The following is a 15,055-nucleotide window of genomic DNA, read 5'->3' as shown; positions in this document are numbered from 1 at the left end:
GCAAAAGTTGTCAGACAGTACTCGTTTCTTCATGTTTCTTTATACTATGTTCCCATTTCTTTATTATTAGTTTCAGCTAAAGATAACACAGTTTTACAGGCATGAAGTATAACTTTTGCACCAACAGCGTGATTTCCAAACAGTTATTAGTTGCAAACTTGACATATCTCAGCACAGTGTGTCCTTTTAAAGAATTCAGGAAACTGGACATGGAGACGACAAAAGTTGACAGGACTACAAATCTATCGACAGCAGATGAACAGTATCTGAAAGTCACGGCCTTAAGAAATAGGGAAAAAAATCAGCACTGACACAGGACCTGAGAGATGCCCTTCAGGTGGTCCATCTATTGTTCGCTGATGCCTCATCATAAATAGTCTCAGGTGGAAAGGTGACAAGGAGCCATTTTCAAGGAATGGAAACAGGAAGAAAAGATGGAAGTGTGTTGTGTGTCTGTATAGGTTTTCAGTCATCCAGGTAATGGCGGTCTTTATGTTTGCATGAGTCTTTAAAAAAGGCGTGGGTGATTACCTTCACCCTGTGTGACTCACATGATCAGTAGTGGGTCAACAATCCTCAGGACACTTTCCAAATGAGACAGCCCGCACTAGGGGTTAAATACTGCTCTCGAGGGTTCTGATAAAGTTTCATAGATGAGAGCTGAAGCGTTTTTGCAAATATAAAAAAGCCTTTAACACTGAGGTATGACAAATTACACAAGAGCAATGGGTCTTATGAAGTGATGAATCTATGTTTGATTCAAATTGTCATCAGCATTGTTCGCATCAGTGGGTCAGGAGAGACGTACAACACATACTTGCACATACTTCCCATTTTCCTATTAAAATGTAAAGATATAATGGTGACTCAAGACTTTTGCACAGTACTGTATATAGATTTTTTGTTGTCTATCAGCACGGACACTTACATACTGTCAGCAAACAATTCAACAAAAATAACTTTACAATCATTTATAACTTGGACAATTTTTGATGACTTCTAGAATTGCACAACAAAGTTATTTGTTAACATTTAAACTGTTGTGTACGTATCATTTGACTGTTACGTTAGATGCTGTTAAGACATTGGATGCATGTGCTGCAGATTTTCTCTGTAATAGTTGTTATAGAAAGTAAAGACAGCCATGTTGGCTCCTTTGGAGATTACAAAGTTGCTTCTACCTCGTTCCTGTCATTGCCCTGCATGTCCACACTCCTGCAGTGTAAAGCTCTTCCCCCATTCGTACAGGTGTTGGCTTAATATTCGTCTTTATAGTGTGCTCCCCCAGTTTATGCAACAGATTGCATCTAGGATCATGACATCATATTATACAAGCGTGAACTTTCGTTTGGATCGCACTGATTAAATTCTCTCCAAGCAATGAAAATAAGGCACTTCCTGTTCTTTTTCAACTTTCACTGATTTTTCTTCTTTTCTTCTTCTTTCCTCTCTTTTTCTGATGCTCGGCTTTGTGAACTCTTTTTTTTCCCCCTATCAATATTTCTTGCTTTCGCTATACCATCGCCCACTCACGCCTGCCACCGCCGCAGTGGTGGGTCGTCTCTCATCTCAGGGGCTGCTAAAAATAGAGGCAGAACGAGAGAGGCAGAGAGAGAGAGTCTTTGCTGCTTCAATGGTGAGGAAATAGTGAGCTGAAATGTCTGTGGTTCCACTGCCTGTTTAGCAAACTGAAGTCATGCCTCCCTCTGTTTGAACAGTGAGTATCAGAGGCTTGATCTGCCTCATCACTGTGATTTTCCACCTGTAGAGAAGGGAGGTGCTTACACCTGTCCAAGGTTTTGTTGTTGCTCGGGGTGGTTTTTCCTTCTTTTTTTTTTTTATATCTGGCAGCCACTACGGCAGGAGACCAGACGTTATTCGGACAGTGTAATGTCCAAATGTCATCCTTTGATGCTATCAGTTCTGTAAATATGTGTTGTATAGGCTGTTTATAAATTCTATCAGAACATTCTAGAAATTCACAGACAGTTACTGAGAATGGAGAGGGAGAAAAAATGAGAATTAAGAACTAACAAAAGGGTATATTTCTAATAAAAAGGCTAAACAGGGGACCATAAATGGGGTGGTTGCTATCATATAGACCATGTGAGAAGATGTGTTTGCCAGGATGACGTCTTCATTCAGGCATCCTTGTTGATGAATTTTTGATTTTTCATTTCCGTTGTATTTATATAGCCCTTTAAATCACAACAGTCAGCTCAAGGCTGTTTATATTGTAGTGTAAAGACCCAACAATCACATCACCCCTTATGAGCAAGCACGTGGAGACAGTAGGAAGGAAAAACTCCCTTCTAACAGGAAGAAACCTCCAGCAAAACCAGGCTCAGGTTGGGGCAGGCATTTGCCATGACCGGTTGGGGGTGAGGAAAAGAAAACAGAAGGTTGGATCTTTTCCAAAGTTGACATGCAATCTATTTTAGTGCCAGTCCTCCATCAGCTCGTGGCATGTTGTCCTCTTTGTCTCTTGCACCACCTTTAAATCTCCTCATCTTTAGTTCTTTTGGCCTCAGATAGTGTAACAAACCTTTTGGGTTATAGCACCACTAGGGGGGGTTGCCCAACTATTGTAGTAGCTGTGGGGGTCTCCTAGTGGGTGTGTGAGTTGTTAGCGGCAGCCATTTCATGCTGCTCATGTTCCATGCTCCAAGAAAGCACCTTACTTACTGTTGTGACAAGCTGGCGCTGGTGGTACCAATCCCCGCGCATGTAGGTTCGGACGAGTACAGCCGAGGAGACCTGGCTTATAAAGTGTAATGTTGCTGACGGCGAATAAAGGTCTGTTATTGGATTTAACCGACTGGTTCCGTGTTATCCGGCTAACCTCCACACCACATGCCCGCTGGACCGGCTAGCCGCTCCTTCCTCGCCAGACTGCTGTTACAATAGCAATGTTTAATACCCAAGCTCAGCGAGGAACAGAATTTTCAGCTGTTTTGGCCAGCTGTCATCACTGAGGTTTGTGCTGTGGAAAGCCTCTCAACAGAGCAGATTTGAATCTTTTTGCTGGCAGCTTTTCTTGATCATCCTTAGTATGTGGTCTTGAGGACCTGGTAGTAAAACTGACAGGTTGTGCCTCTCGCTTCTAATCACTGTTAGTTCATGTGGACACCCTGTTCCTTTCATGATGGCCAGGATCCTGTCATCTTCCAGCTGCAAATTCAACCTTCCTCCTCTTTTGTCCCAGAGAACAAAGTAAAAGGCCTTTATCTACATAACGACGTATATATAGTAATTAGAATAGCGAGTCACTGCCCGGATTTGGCACTTGCAGATGGTTCAGCCCTTTTACTCTCTTTCTTGTGGGCCAGGATTTGGGATGGAAGATGCCAGAGAAGGAAGCAGTGAGATAACCTCTGTGGCCCATCTCAGCTGAAACTCCATTATTTGTTCCCTTTGTGCAGTAGGAGGCTAACTTCACGCTGGGACACTCCACTGGAGTAAAGTGGTGAATCGGGCATCCATTCCAGAAAGTGTTTGTTTGAAAGTGCCGAGCTCACTTTCTTGTTTTGCGTCAGGTAGAAAACCTGCAGCTTTTCTTGCGTGTGACTGTTTTGGACTGACAGAGAATTAACTGAGGAACTGATAAAAAAAAAAAACTCTGAGTGGGTTCCTTGTCTTTAGTTTTGTGAATGAACTCAAGCAACGGCATTGAACTGAGATCATGGACTATTTGTGCACTGAATTTACTAGTTGATGGTATTTTATATTGTTTTTGTGTTTGGGTGTTTTGAATATATTTCTGTGTGTGTGTATTATAAATTGCATTAGGTTTGTTTTCAATCAGTGTCCAGGGTGTTCGGTCTTAAATGTGCAAACACTCTTTGTGTACTTTGCATTTAAGATAAATCGGCCTTACATGTCAGGGAAACCTGGCCAGCACCCCAGAAGAAGACTACCTTGTTGAGCGTCCTTGGCTAAGCAAACCATCACAATACCACTGCCAAATCTTTTGCCCACCAGTGTACGCACCCAATAATGTCAGTCCATCTACTTTTTTAGCCAGTTAATATCCACCGCTGAGCTTGATGAACGGCCCAAGTGAGATAACATATCAGAGAATAATAACTGCTATTTGAGAATTAATGATGCATCAGCATGACAGACGGGGGATGATGAGGGAGGGGGGTGCATAGCACTGCTATATGATATATGTTATTGAAATTGTTATTAATTATTTAAGGTTGCCATACCCAAAGACAACCCAAGGTCCTGGATCAGTGATAGGCCCCATATGTCAGTCTGAAAAACTTACTCACATTTCTGACCAACTTGGTAACTAGAAGAGCTTATTGTAGCCAGTAATGTTATATTTAGCTCCAGCCCGGTAAACAAGAATAATACTAGAATACTAGAATAATAAATAAGTTACTTTGTCCATGCCATCTCTGCAGATTTCACTCAAATTTATCCTTTTTTTCAACAAACCTGAAATTTTAAATCCTGTTTACACATGGGCTAAATGCAATTCCAATTGCAGTTCCACAATTGATGATTTATCAAGTCAGACTGCTGCAGGGTGTCCTCCAACGTCTGTCTGTAGCAGATGTGGGTGAGGTCAAGCTTGCAGAGAATGCATGCCGGTATTCTTAGTAAAGGGAATTATTAATGAATCACCCTCCATGCAATGCAGAAAAGATAAATACATTGAAAAAGACAAACCAAAAAAGCATATTTAATAAATTGAATAAATCATGTTTTCAAGGACCCTGTGTCTTATTAAGAGGAGACGAGCTCCTTCTGGCTCCCCTGTAGTTCGCACCCTGCAGAAATGGCATTCCTGATCCCTGAGAATGCAAACACTGCTACTCCGGCATCATCAGATTGGATCCTTTCTGTTTGCCTTTAATTCTAACATTCGGGCAAAGACAGACAATCATAGAGCAGCGCTGTTTGATCTCTGTCCGTAAACTTCTTAATTATTAAATAAAGTAATTACCAAGAGAAAACACATGTTGTTATTTTGAGATAACGAGACAAATGAAAGATCATTGTGGATGTTTTTAGCTTCTCTACTTTAGTTCATGAAAGTGGGCCTGAGAATAGATGCGGCCTTAATAATACAGTACATAATAATACAGAGCATTTGGAAAGTGTTCACAGAGTTTCAGTTGTTCTACATTTTTCCATGTTGCAACCAATGTTCCCTCAAATTGTTCATGTGTCTGAGCAAACACACAAACTCCCTGAGCGGTCCCTTGGACCACTGTGAGCAACAGTAGACGTGTGTGCACTGTGGTCACGCCAGCATCGCTTGCATCCAAGTTACATGGTTTATTAAAAGAATCAAATTGCAGTATTTACATGTCTGTAAATGAAGTGCTTTAGCCCACGTACAATGAAAATTACAAAAATCTTGTTCATGACCTGTGTAGTATGTTAACGCTATTGAAAGTCTAAATATTTAATTTTAATTATGGCAAAACATGAACTGCCAACCAAACCAAACCAGCTATAAACTCCAATTTTGAAAGCACACTTCACACTTTTACTTTAAAGCTCTGACTTGTATTATGAGTGTGAGCCAGAGTGTGAAGCTCCTGGTGTGCACTGCCTGAGAGGGTCGTACTGAGGTCTGGGAGAGAGTCCTGTAAAGGTCCTCCGTTCTGGTGCAAGGCTGCTCTGGAAGAAATGAGACATGTACACCTTTTAGAGATAACATTTTGTCATGATAAAATTAAAACTTTCCCATTTTGCACAAGGACATGTGTGCTGTAGCAAAAGCATGTGGTTCTGTGAAAATTCCATTAACTCTGTAAAATATTTAATTACACAGTAAAATTTCTGCTACTCATAGCAATAGCATTTAATGATTATTGACCATTATAGATGAAAATTCTTATAAATGACACTAGAATAAGCATAAAACTGATTAAGAACTTAAATTTCACCTAAATGTTTCCGTCTGTCCTTCTCACATCTCCAGTGGTTGTACATGTTGTCATTAGCGTGTCTTCACTCCTCATCAGCCACACTGTTTTGCTAGCTAAAACACCAGCCGGAACTGCTGGCTGACTTCTGGCATGGTAAGTGGTACGTCATCCAGATATGGGTCAGGCCTGGCGTAGATGGCACTGTTTATGTGATGGTATGCCACATCTGGCCCGATTCTGGTTTGGTGTATGTGGCCCAGGCTCATAGAAAACAGGTCTGGCCCAGATCCAGCATCAAGCTGGCACTTCTGACTGACTGGTGTCATGACAGGGTGTATGTCAACCAGATGTGGGCCAGGTCTGGCAATGATGGCACTATTTATGTTCTTATTTTCCTATTTTAGTTAGAAGATCCAAATGTCATGTTGCAATACTATACTGCTATGGTAGTCAGCGTTTCAGATGCAGGTTTGACAGGTTTGTGAGTGTACACTTTATCCAAAACCTAGTGAGGGTTTACTCATATTTACCACTGTGTGGCTGTAGCTCAGGAGGTAGGGCAGGTCATCTACTTGATCCCTGGCTCCTCCAGTCTGCATGTCGAGAGTGTGAATGTGTGTGAATGTAATTAGGAAGCACTCAGTGTAGAGAACGTGTGTGATTGGGTGAATGTGGCATGTTGTATAGAGGATTTTGAGTAATCCGCGAGAGGCGAGGAGAGGAGAGTAATCCTGGTGCCTCTGTCAGTGCGCCCCAGGGTGGCTGTGGCTACAGTGTAGCTTGCCATCACCGGTGTGTGAGTGTGTGTGTGTGTGTGAATGGGTGGATGACTGGATGTGTAAAAGCACTTTGGGGTCCTTAGGGACTAGTAATGCACTATACAAATACAGGCCATTTTAGAAAAGCGCTATACACAGCAAAATCTCCAGTGTTAAATTAACACTAGAGAGTGTCGTGGGCGACCGTGGCTCAGGGGGTTGGGAATCGCATCTGTAACCGGAAGGTCGCTGGTTTGATCCCTGGGCTCTCTGTCCTGGTCGTTGTGTCCCTGGGCAAGACACTTTACCCTACTTGCCTACTGGTGTTGGCCAGAGGGGCCGATGGTGCGATATGGCAGCCTCGCTTCTGTCAGTCTGCCCCAGGGCAGCTGTGGCTACAACTGTAGCTTGCCTCCATCAGTGTGTGAGAGTGAATGAATAGTGGTATTGTAAAGCGCTTTGGATGCCTTGAAAAGCGCTATATAAATCCAATCCATTAATATATGGGTCCACACCTCTGAGTGTTAAATACAACACTGTTGAGTGTTAAATTAACACTTTTGACAGTGTTATATGTTTAAAAGTAACCTAGTCAGTTTTGAAGATTAACAATGGCTAACACTGAGCAGTGCTGATTTTCTAACACTGGAAAATAACTCAAAATGTTAGAAATATTCCAGTGTTAGAAAATCAGCACTGCTCAGTGTTAGCCATTGTTAATCTTCAAAACTGACTAGGTTACTTTTAAACATATAACACCAGAGATGGTGTAATCTGATTACTTTTTAAAAGTAACTAGTAAAGTAAGGGATTACTATTGCAAAAACGGTAATTAGATTACCGTTACTTTCCCGTAGGAACGCTGCGTTACTGCGTTACTAAAACCGTGATTTTTTGCGAGAATGTCTCACGACAGTGACGTAAGCGAGTGCGCCGTTAGTGACAACAGCTGTCTGCAGATCAACAATGGATCACATATCGATTGTGGGAGAGAGTATGAGCGTGCAGCGTTTAAAGTGTGGAAGTACTGACCTTACTTTGAGTTTGATTCCATAAAAAGTGACAAAAACATTAGCGTCCATTGTGCATGGGAAGAAAACTTCTTTTTACAGCGAAAAAAACCCCTAAACTTCCAAGCAAGCACCGAGTGCGCAACGACGTAATGGGAAACTCACAGAGAAACTCGCGGATTCTTCAACTGACCACGGCACACCTGCACCAGGGTAAACCTCCGCCTACCGCAGTCCTGCTTTACAGGTGAAAATAGAGCAACAGGACTGCTGAGTCTTTGACTTTATTTATTTTCTGCTGTGTTTTACTTGCATCTATTTGAAAGACTGAGTGTAAACACACAAAAAAATATTTTATGTGCTGGAATGTGCAGAAAATAGCTTTAAATGTTAAACTAATTTATTCAAGTTAGAGAATGTTGCATATAATTAAATTTTTGCTTGATGCATAAAGTTAAAAGATTAAAACTGATAAAACAAGTTAAAAAAGAGACTTTTCCATTTGATTACATTTTGTATGATAGATTATGTAGAAAAAGTAGAATTGGGCTGAAAGATCTATCGCTTTATCACCTATTCAGGTTGTAAATCGTGTTTTTAAAAAGTAACTAACTAACTAAGTAATTAATTACTTTTGAAAATAAGTAATCAGTAAAGTAACGGGATTACTCTTTTGGGGAAGTAATCAGTAATTAGTTACTGATTACTTTTTTCAAGTAACTTGACCAACACTGTATAACACATCAAACAGCCATCCTTTTTTGCGGTGTGTGGGCCATATGTAAGCACTTTCTGTGTCGCTATGTGGAAATGTGCTGTTTACTGGGGAGTGACTTCTGGCCACTGTACCATACAAGACTTAAGATTGTTGTCCAGTTGGATATTTTGAGATCAACTCACTGGATGGTGAACTCTAGGAAAAGTCTGAGGGCTTCCAAATTTCTCCTATTCACAGATGATGGAGACCACTGTGCTCGTTGATTCATATCATTGATTCTCTGATCTCTGAAGTTCAGTCGTTCTCAGTTAAGATCTCAGATCAGAGTACTTCTTCAGATGTTATTTATGCAGAATTGACCAGCTCATTTCAACAAGAAGAACCCACTAAGTGCTGGACAAATTAGATTAGGATGGCACACACAGACCTAAAGACGATGAGAGTCAGCAGCACCATCTGACAAAGCTAATTGCGTATAAGCATCCAATTTATGTGCGTCTCTCTTTTTAAGCCAAAATCAGAAAGAAGTTCAATGGGCTACAAGAATTTGCGATGCACTGAGTTATTGCATGACCTCATTTAGTTGAAGATTCAAGGTCAAGTTTGATTTCCTCCAACAGTGTGCCAAGGACAAGTGCTTTGGCATTTTGCCATTTCAAATAAATTGGCTCAAATGGTGAAAATTTCCTTTCTTTTTACCCTGTTGCACCTGTTTGCTGCATTATTCGCTAAGAAAGTTACTACTACGAACCCTGGTCTAACTGCAGTGTATGATTGATTCGAACACCTTTCCTTGACAAATTTAGACTTGACTGCCTGATTACAGGTATTTTTAGAGCCCAAACTACTAGTTCACAAGTGAATTCTGCTTACTTTTCTAAGTCAACCTGGAAGTCCTCAGTATGATAGAAAATCCCTGCTTTTCTAATTTGATTCCATGTATCAGCTAACAAAAAAACTCAAGTCTTTAGATCTGTTTCCAGGTCTGCAGTAATGAGACAGCAGTAATGGATCTCCAGGGACTGCCAGCACTGTTTGGCTGGTCTGGACACTGATGGGCATACATCATTAGCCCATGTTTTCACACTGCAAACAGTCATTAGACGTGACAAACACACAAAGTATATAGGGGTAACAAAAAGCTGCACACATGCGCACAGACATGTAAATATGATAAACACAGTGCTCATTGATTCTGGGATGTTGAAATGTCATTGCTGAAGTTGCAGAGGAGCTCTGTGGAATAGAGATGTGCTGGAAATCACGAGTGTGCCAGATTTAGTGCTTTGTATGTGTGTCTGCGTGTATATATATGGCTGTTCTTCATCGTATTGAGCAAATCTATACAAAAAGCCAGAAAGAGAGAGATGTGTTCAAATGAAACAGAACAACATTAGACGACAAGAATATATATATATATATATGTATGTATAGATACATAGATAGATATGTTGCAACGGCATATGGAGGATTGAAAATGAAATAAATAAAACAACAAAAAAGAAATAACCAAATGATTGTGCTAGTGTGTTAATAAGTTGACTTATTATGATTAATTATGGCTAGTGCAATTACTATGATGGTAAACTGACAACTGAAGACCAAAAAGATACTGTATATGAAATCTGAGCTCTTAAAGACATTTTTTGGATATAAATGTGGTCTTTCAGCAGTCTTCAGGGTGGACTGAGTAAATTCTGTTTCTTTAATTAATATCTGCAAAATGTATTGATGAGCTTTATAATTGGTTTAACTATTGCCTGCTGCTGTTTGGGATTGGTGCAGACAGCAGATTACAGACTATTTGAACATGCCGACGATATTTTACTGATTGTCAAACAAACTGAGACCTTCAGAAGACAGATCTTTATTATCTTTAAACTTTTAAATTAAGCATAATCACACTTTCTTTTTAGCTAGTAACTAGAAGCTTGACTGTTTTGAATGTCTCTGCCTATCATCCTTATACACAGGGGTGCACATAAGTGGTCCGCAGGTGCGCATTCACTGTCAAAATAATAGACGCGCACCAGATAAGAAGTTGCAGCATATAAAAGGCAAAAACAGTGCCTTTTATATGTACGCGAACGCACGTTGCTACTTCTTATCTGGTGCGCGTCTTTTATTTTGACAGCGAATGCGCACCTGCGGACCACTTATGTGCACCCCTGCTTATATACCTCTCTTTCATTTCTAATTTCTCTTACTTTTATTTGTCTCTATGCTAACAGCCAGAGGAGCTCACCAATGTTCTGGAGATCTGCAACATCGTCTTTACAAGCATGTTCTCCTTGGAGATGATCCTCAAGCTCACAGCTTTTGGCTCTTTCAACTACCTGAGAAACCCTTACAACGTCTTTGATGGAATCATTGTCATCATAAGGTACTAAAACACTGATTGCAGTTGTTACGTACAGCTTTTAAAGGTTACCCTTATGTGTGGACAGCCATAGATATGTCAGAGCTAAAGGTAATTTTAGAGTTTGAATGTCCTCAATAGCACAAGAAGACGGAAGTAGGCTTTGGAGAGTAAAAAAAACAGTTTCTAATATAGTAACTGATGTAATTTAGATATCGGCTTTTTTTTCATTTGCCAGACGATTCTGGAAAGAGAGCCTGCAGTTTAATTATTCATACTTTGTCAAATTGTCATGTGCTTTCTATCTTGTTCAAATGTACCACCTGTATGGATTTAGATGCCAAAGCGTCAGAAAGCAGCAAACAGATTTTGTCTTTTGTTTTGTGTGCCTGGAAGCTTCAGGTGAGTGGCAATGCCTTTGATCTGCTGGTGTTTTTTTCCCCCAATTCATCTGGTTAGGCGCCTTTGTGTGTGATCCCCATTATAACCCCGAGATCAAATACACATCAAAGCAACTAAAACTGAACAAGATCAAATGTGCAACCCATCACAGAAGATACATGGTGATTGAACATATCTGCATCTGTCTTCTTATCTCTTGCCCCGCTACCCATTTCCATCTCTTTTTCTATCTGAACGTCCTCAGCTATTTATACTGAGCTGCTATGCAAGGGTCCCTATTCGGTCTTTGTCAATTCAAAGCCAACGCTATTTTGATGTGCTGAGTGAGGCCTTTGAAAGCTACCAACCCGAGGAGACGTGTTTCTTTAAAGGCATATTTTTCACGAGAGAACAGCTCTCTGTTCACGTTAAATATCCGTCAGAATGAGAAAGAAAATAGACAGCAAAACTTCAGCCATCACGTTTTGTGAACTCATGTACAAATAAAAGCATTTAGAGCTTCACTTGCAATCTCAAGAACCCTGGTAACCTGCTAGTGGACAAATGAATTACTTGAAGATTAAAAAGTGACCACAAATTTAACATGGATCAGTTACTACACTTACTTGAGTTGATGGGAAAAGAAATGAGAAATTAGAATCAGTACTGATTCCCTTAAAGGTTAGGGACTTGAAGGTGTATAATAATGAAAATGAACACTTTTGGCCTTGTGCTGCAGCAATAATTATCTGCAATATTGCTTGAAAATGATCTTGAGCAATATTTCTCCAGTCTTTCAGAAGGTCTTCCAAAGTCTTCCTTCGGCCATTGGATTCAAGATTTTCAATTCATTGCATGTACAGGGTTTGCAGTTTCTCTCTCAGTCTAGTATAGAAAGAGATCATTATGAAAAGATAAAAGGGAATATAAAATAAATCAAGCCTATGTGCATTAGTGCAGTAGTGCAAATACAATAGCAAAGATGTGTTGTGTTGAGTCCTTGTGTGCGACCAGCTAAGATAAACCTCTTGAATGTGTTACAGTCCAGTGCTAGTGTGTGTTGAAAATGGACGCTTTCTCATTGATTTTCAATGCAGTCCTTGTACTTGACTATTTTCAGAGGAATTTTGTTAAGGCACTTAACATTGACCTTTGAATCATGCTTTAAAATAAGGCACCTAATGCAAGTGATGAACCAGTGCTGTGTGTGCACACGATGGACTACAGAGCGAAGAAGCAGTTAGAAGTTGTTTTCTTAGGCATAAAATATGTTCACATTTAGTTCCCATGAGCCAAAATGTTTCCACCAGTTTTTGTTACTCTTGGCTGTGTGTGATGTCAGTGAGAGTGGATATTCATCATATGGTCATCTCAGGCAGGGCAGGTGTAGTTGCAGTTATAGCCACTGTTGAAACGTGTTTGCAAGAAATGAGCAAAATACAAAACAAAACAATTATTCTTCGTCCTCATAGACTCGCAGTAAAACATAAGTCTTATTAAAAATATTAATATTAAATATTAAAACAAAAGATTTGTTTATTTATATAATTAATTGAGGAAAATATGCTCTGTATGAACTGAATGTATCATGAAATTTAAACTTTTTATTGTAGTTATGTAATACAACCAAAATGTAAATGTTATTGTAGTTACGTGTAAAAGGGCATTTTTTCATTTATGCTTTATGTACATATGTAAGTGTTTTTTCTGTACATGCTATGTTAAAATGGACATTTAGCAGCATTTTGTGCTTCACCCCTCAGTGTGTGTGAGATTATCGGCCAGTCGGACGGTGGTTTGTCTGTTTTGAGGACCTTCAGGCTGCTGAGGGTGCTGAAACTGGTGAGGTTCATGCCAGCTCTCAGGAGACAGCTGGTGGTCCTGATGAAGACCATGGACAACGTGGCCACCTTCTGCATGTTACTAATGCTCTTCATCTTCATCTTTAGGTAAGGTGTACACACTGTGTGATCATAATAAAAGAAGAAGAATGTAAACGGCTCGTTTGATCCGTTTCTTTCAGCTGTGTTTTTAGTTGGTGTCAGGAACAGTACTGTGAGTCAGATCTCTGTTTCACCCTCTACTTTCATGGTGTGGCACGTATTGGCTTTAGATCTGCACAGCTGCTTACCAGCAACCATTGTAGCACAGACGGTCACAACATTCCACAGCAGCTATTAACCTTGGGTACAAAATAACAAGCAGACCCTTGATGATCTGGTTAGATTTTAACAAGCATACACTTAAGTGAGTAGAGCAACAAGGGCACATTTGTGATGCTCAAGCACTGCCACAGAACTGCTTTGAGAGTTAATAGGTCCTTTAGTGGGTGTTCAGTGTACACAGTATTTGTTGTCTTTATTTATATACTGTTTTCAGATTTGCATGCCACATCCCTGTAATTTTGTTTTGTAATGTCTGAGGAAAATGACCCTGAGATCTCAGTGTGCTTTAAAAAAAATCCTCTGTGTGTCTGTTCAGACTCATACACAGGGTTAATGTAAAAGGAAGTCATTGTTAAATTAGATGTTATTTTACATACAGTGTTAAAAAAAAAGTAATTAGATAACTTCATTTTTCCATCGGTTAGATTTTTAACAGCTAAATTTAAAACTTTTCTCTGTAACGCCACATTTAATACCCATAATGGCAACGTGAATGCTTTTTTTCTTCAGAAATGTTACTAAATGAAACGTTTGAGACTGTTGGTGAATGTTCAGTTTGGTTCTTTACATTTTAAATGGTCGCTGGAGCGGATTAAATCTCATGTAGCCGTTCCCCAGCGTCCAACAGCACTCAGGCATTTACAGCCATCTAATTTATTTCAGCTCGGAAAGTCACACAGTACAAAACAAATGATGACACTTAAAAATAAATAAATAAATAAATAAAACTGAATTTACACAGTTAGGAACCTTTAGGGTACAGATACAGCTTAATTATCCAAAGCGTCTTCGTGTGTGATTCTATAAAAGATGATTGTATTTGTATCATGCTTAAATGGATTTAACAAATTATTAGTCAGGTATATCAGATGACCGAGTGTATGTTGTGTGGTATATTGTATTGCAGTATCCTTGGGATGCACATTTTTGGATGCAAATTCAGTCTTAAGACGGAGACCGGAGACACAGTACCAGACAGGAAGAACTTTGATTCCTTGCTGTGGGCCATTGTCACCGTTTTTCAGGTATTCAACATATCATAGCTTTGATTTATATGAGCACAACATGCCTCAAACTACAGGCACGCCTCAAACCTGACCCTGTCAGGTTAATTGTTAACCTGACAGGGTCAGGTTAACAATTACATGCCATCACTTTGTGATAATTCATCAGTTAACTGTGATAATCACATTGAAACAGTCACATCAACGTTTTAAATTCAGAGTACAGCCAGAACCTGATATGTTTAAAACAGAAACTCTGAAATGTTTCTACAAATAGTGACGTAGTTGCTGCCGGGAAGGAGTTTCTTGCTGTTGGCAAAGTTAGCAACCAGTTGAGTTGACTCCGTCAAAGAGATGCAGTGGTGACTGACTAAAATTGGTTGCAAACGGGGATCCAGTGCAGTCACCTTGCAACCCAAAGTGGTCACCCATAGCTTAACCCTTTCATCCATGAGTTATGACAACCTGGATATTTTTATTCATCTTTAGGCATGAAAAAACCACAGGCATGATTTTTGAACTTCATTTTTTAAACATGTACTTTTCAAAGAGTTTTTTACACGTCCACTTAGGTGGACAACGCTGGCTGCCCAGTGGGTGGCAGGGTATGGAGTGACACATCAGTGTCCAATGTAGTGGTTTATGTGCAAGTATACCATCAATACTGACACAAATACAAGAAAACAGCCTTCAGTGGAATAGCTGTCCACTGTAGTGACCACTATGCGTAAGAGGGTTAAGGGTGCTGCATCCTCAACCTCTGGCCAAC

General features: G+C 40.0%; 1 protein-coding gene across 3 annotated transcripts in view; it reads left to right on the top strand.

The window, feature by feature from the left end:
• Positions 1–15,055, top strand: part of LOC147327215 (voltage-dependent T-type calcium channel subunit alpha-1I-like) — a 179,534-nt gene that overhangs the window by 87,101 nt on the left and 77,378 nt on the right. For all 3 annotated transcript variants that reach the window (XM_086294862.1, XM_086294861.1, XM_086294863.1), the window contains exons 9-11: positions 10,609–10,760; positions 12,881–13,066; positions 14,190–14,307. In XM_086294862.1, coding sequence (XP_086150988.1) covers positions 10,609–10,760; positions 12,881–13,066; positions 14,190–14,307 — 456 coding nt within the window. The remainder of the gene's footprint in view (positions 1–10,608; positions 10,761–12,880; positions 13,067–14,189; positions 14,308–15,055) is intronic.

Source organism: Aulonocara sp. 'chitande type north' Nkhata Bay, linkage group LG6 (assembly GCF_057382095.1).
Source record: "Aulonocara sp. 'chitande type north' Nkhata Bay isolate Kocher_YH1m ecotype deep benthic linkage group LG6, A_spYH_male_GT1.1, whole genome shotgun sequence".
NCBI classification, from domain to species: Eukaryota; Metazoa; Chordata; class Actinopteri; order Cichliformes; family Cichlidae; genus Aulonocara; species Aulonocara sp. 'chitande type north' Nkhata Bay.
The sequence above is the reverse complement of the archived record's forward strand: the minus strand, read 5'-3'. Positions and strand labels throughout refer to the sequence as shown.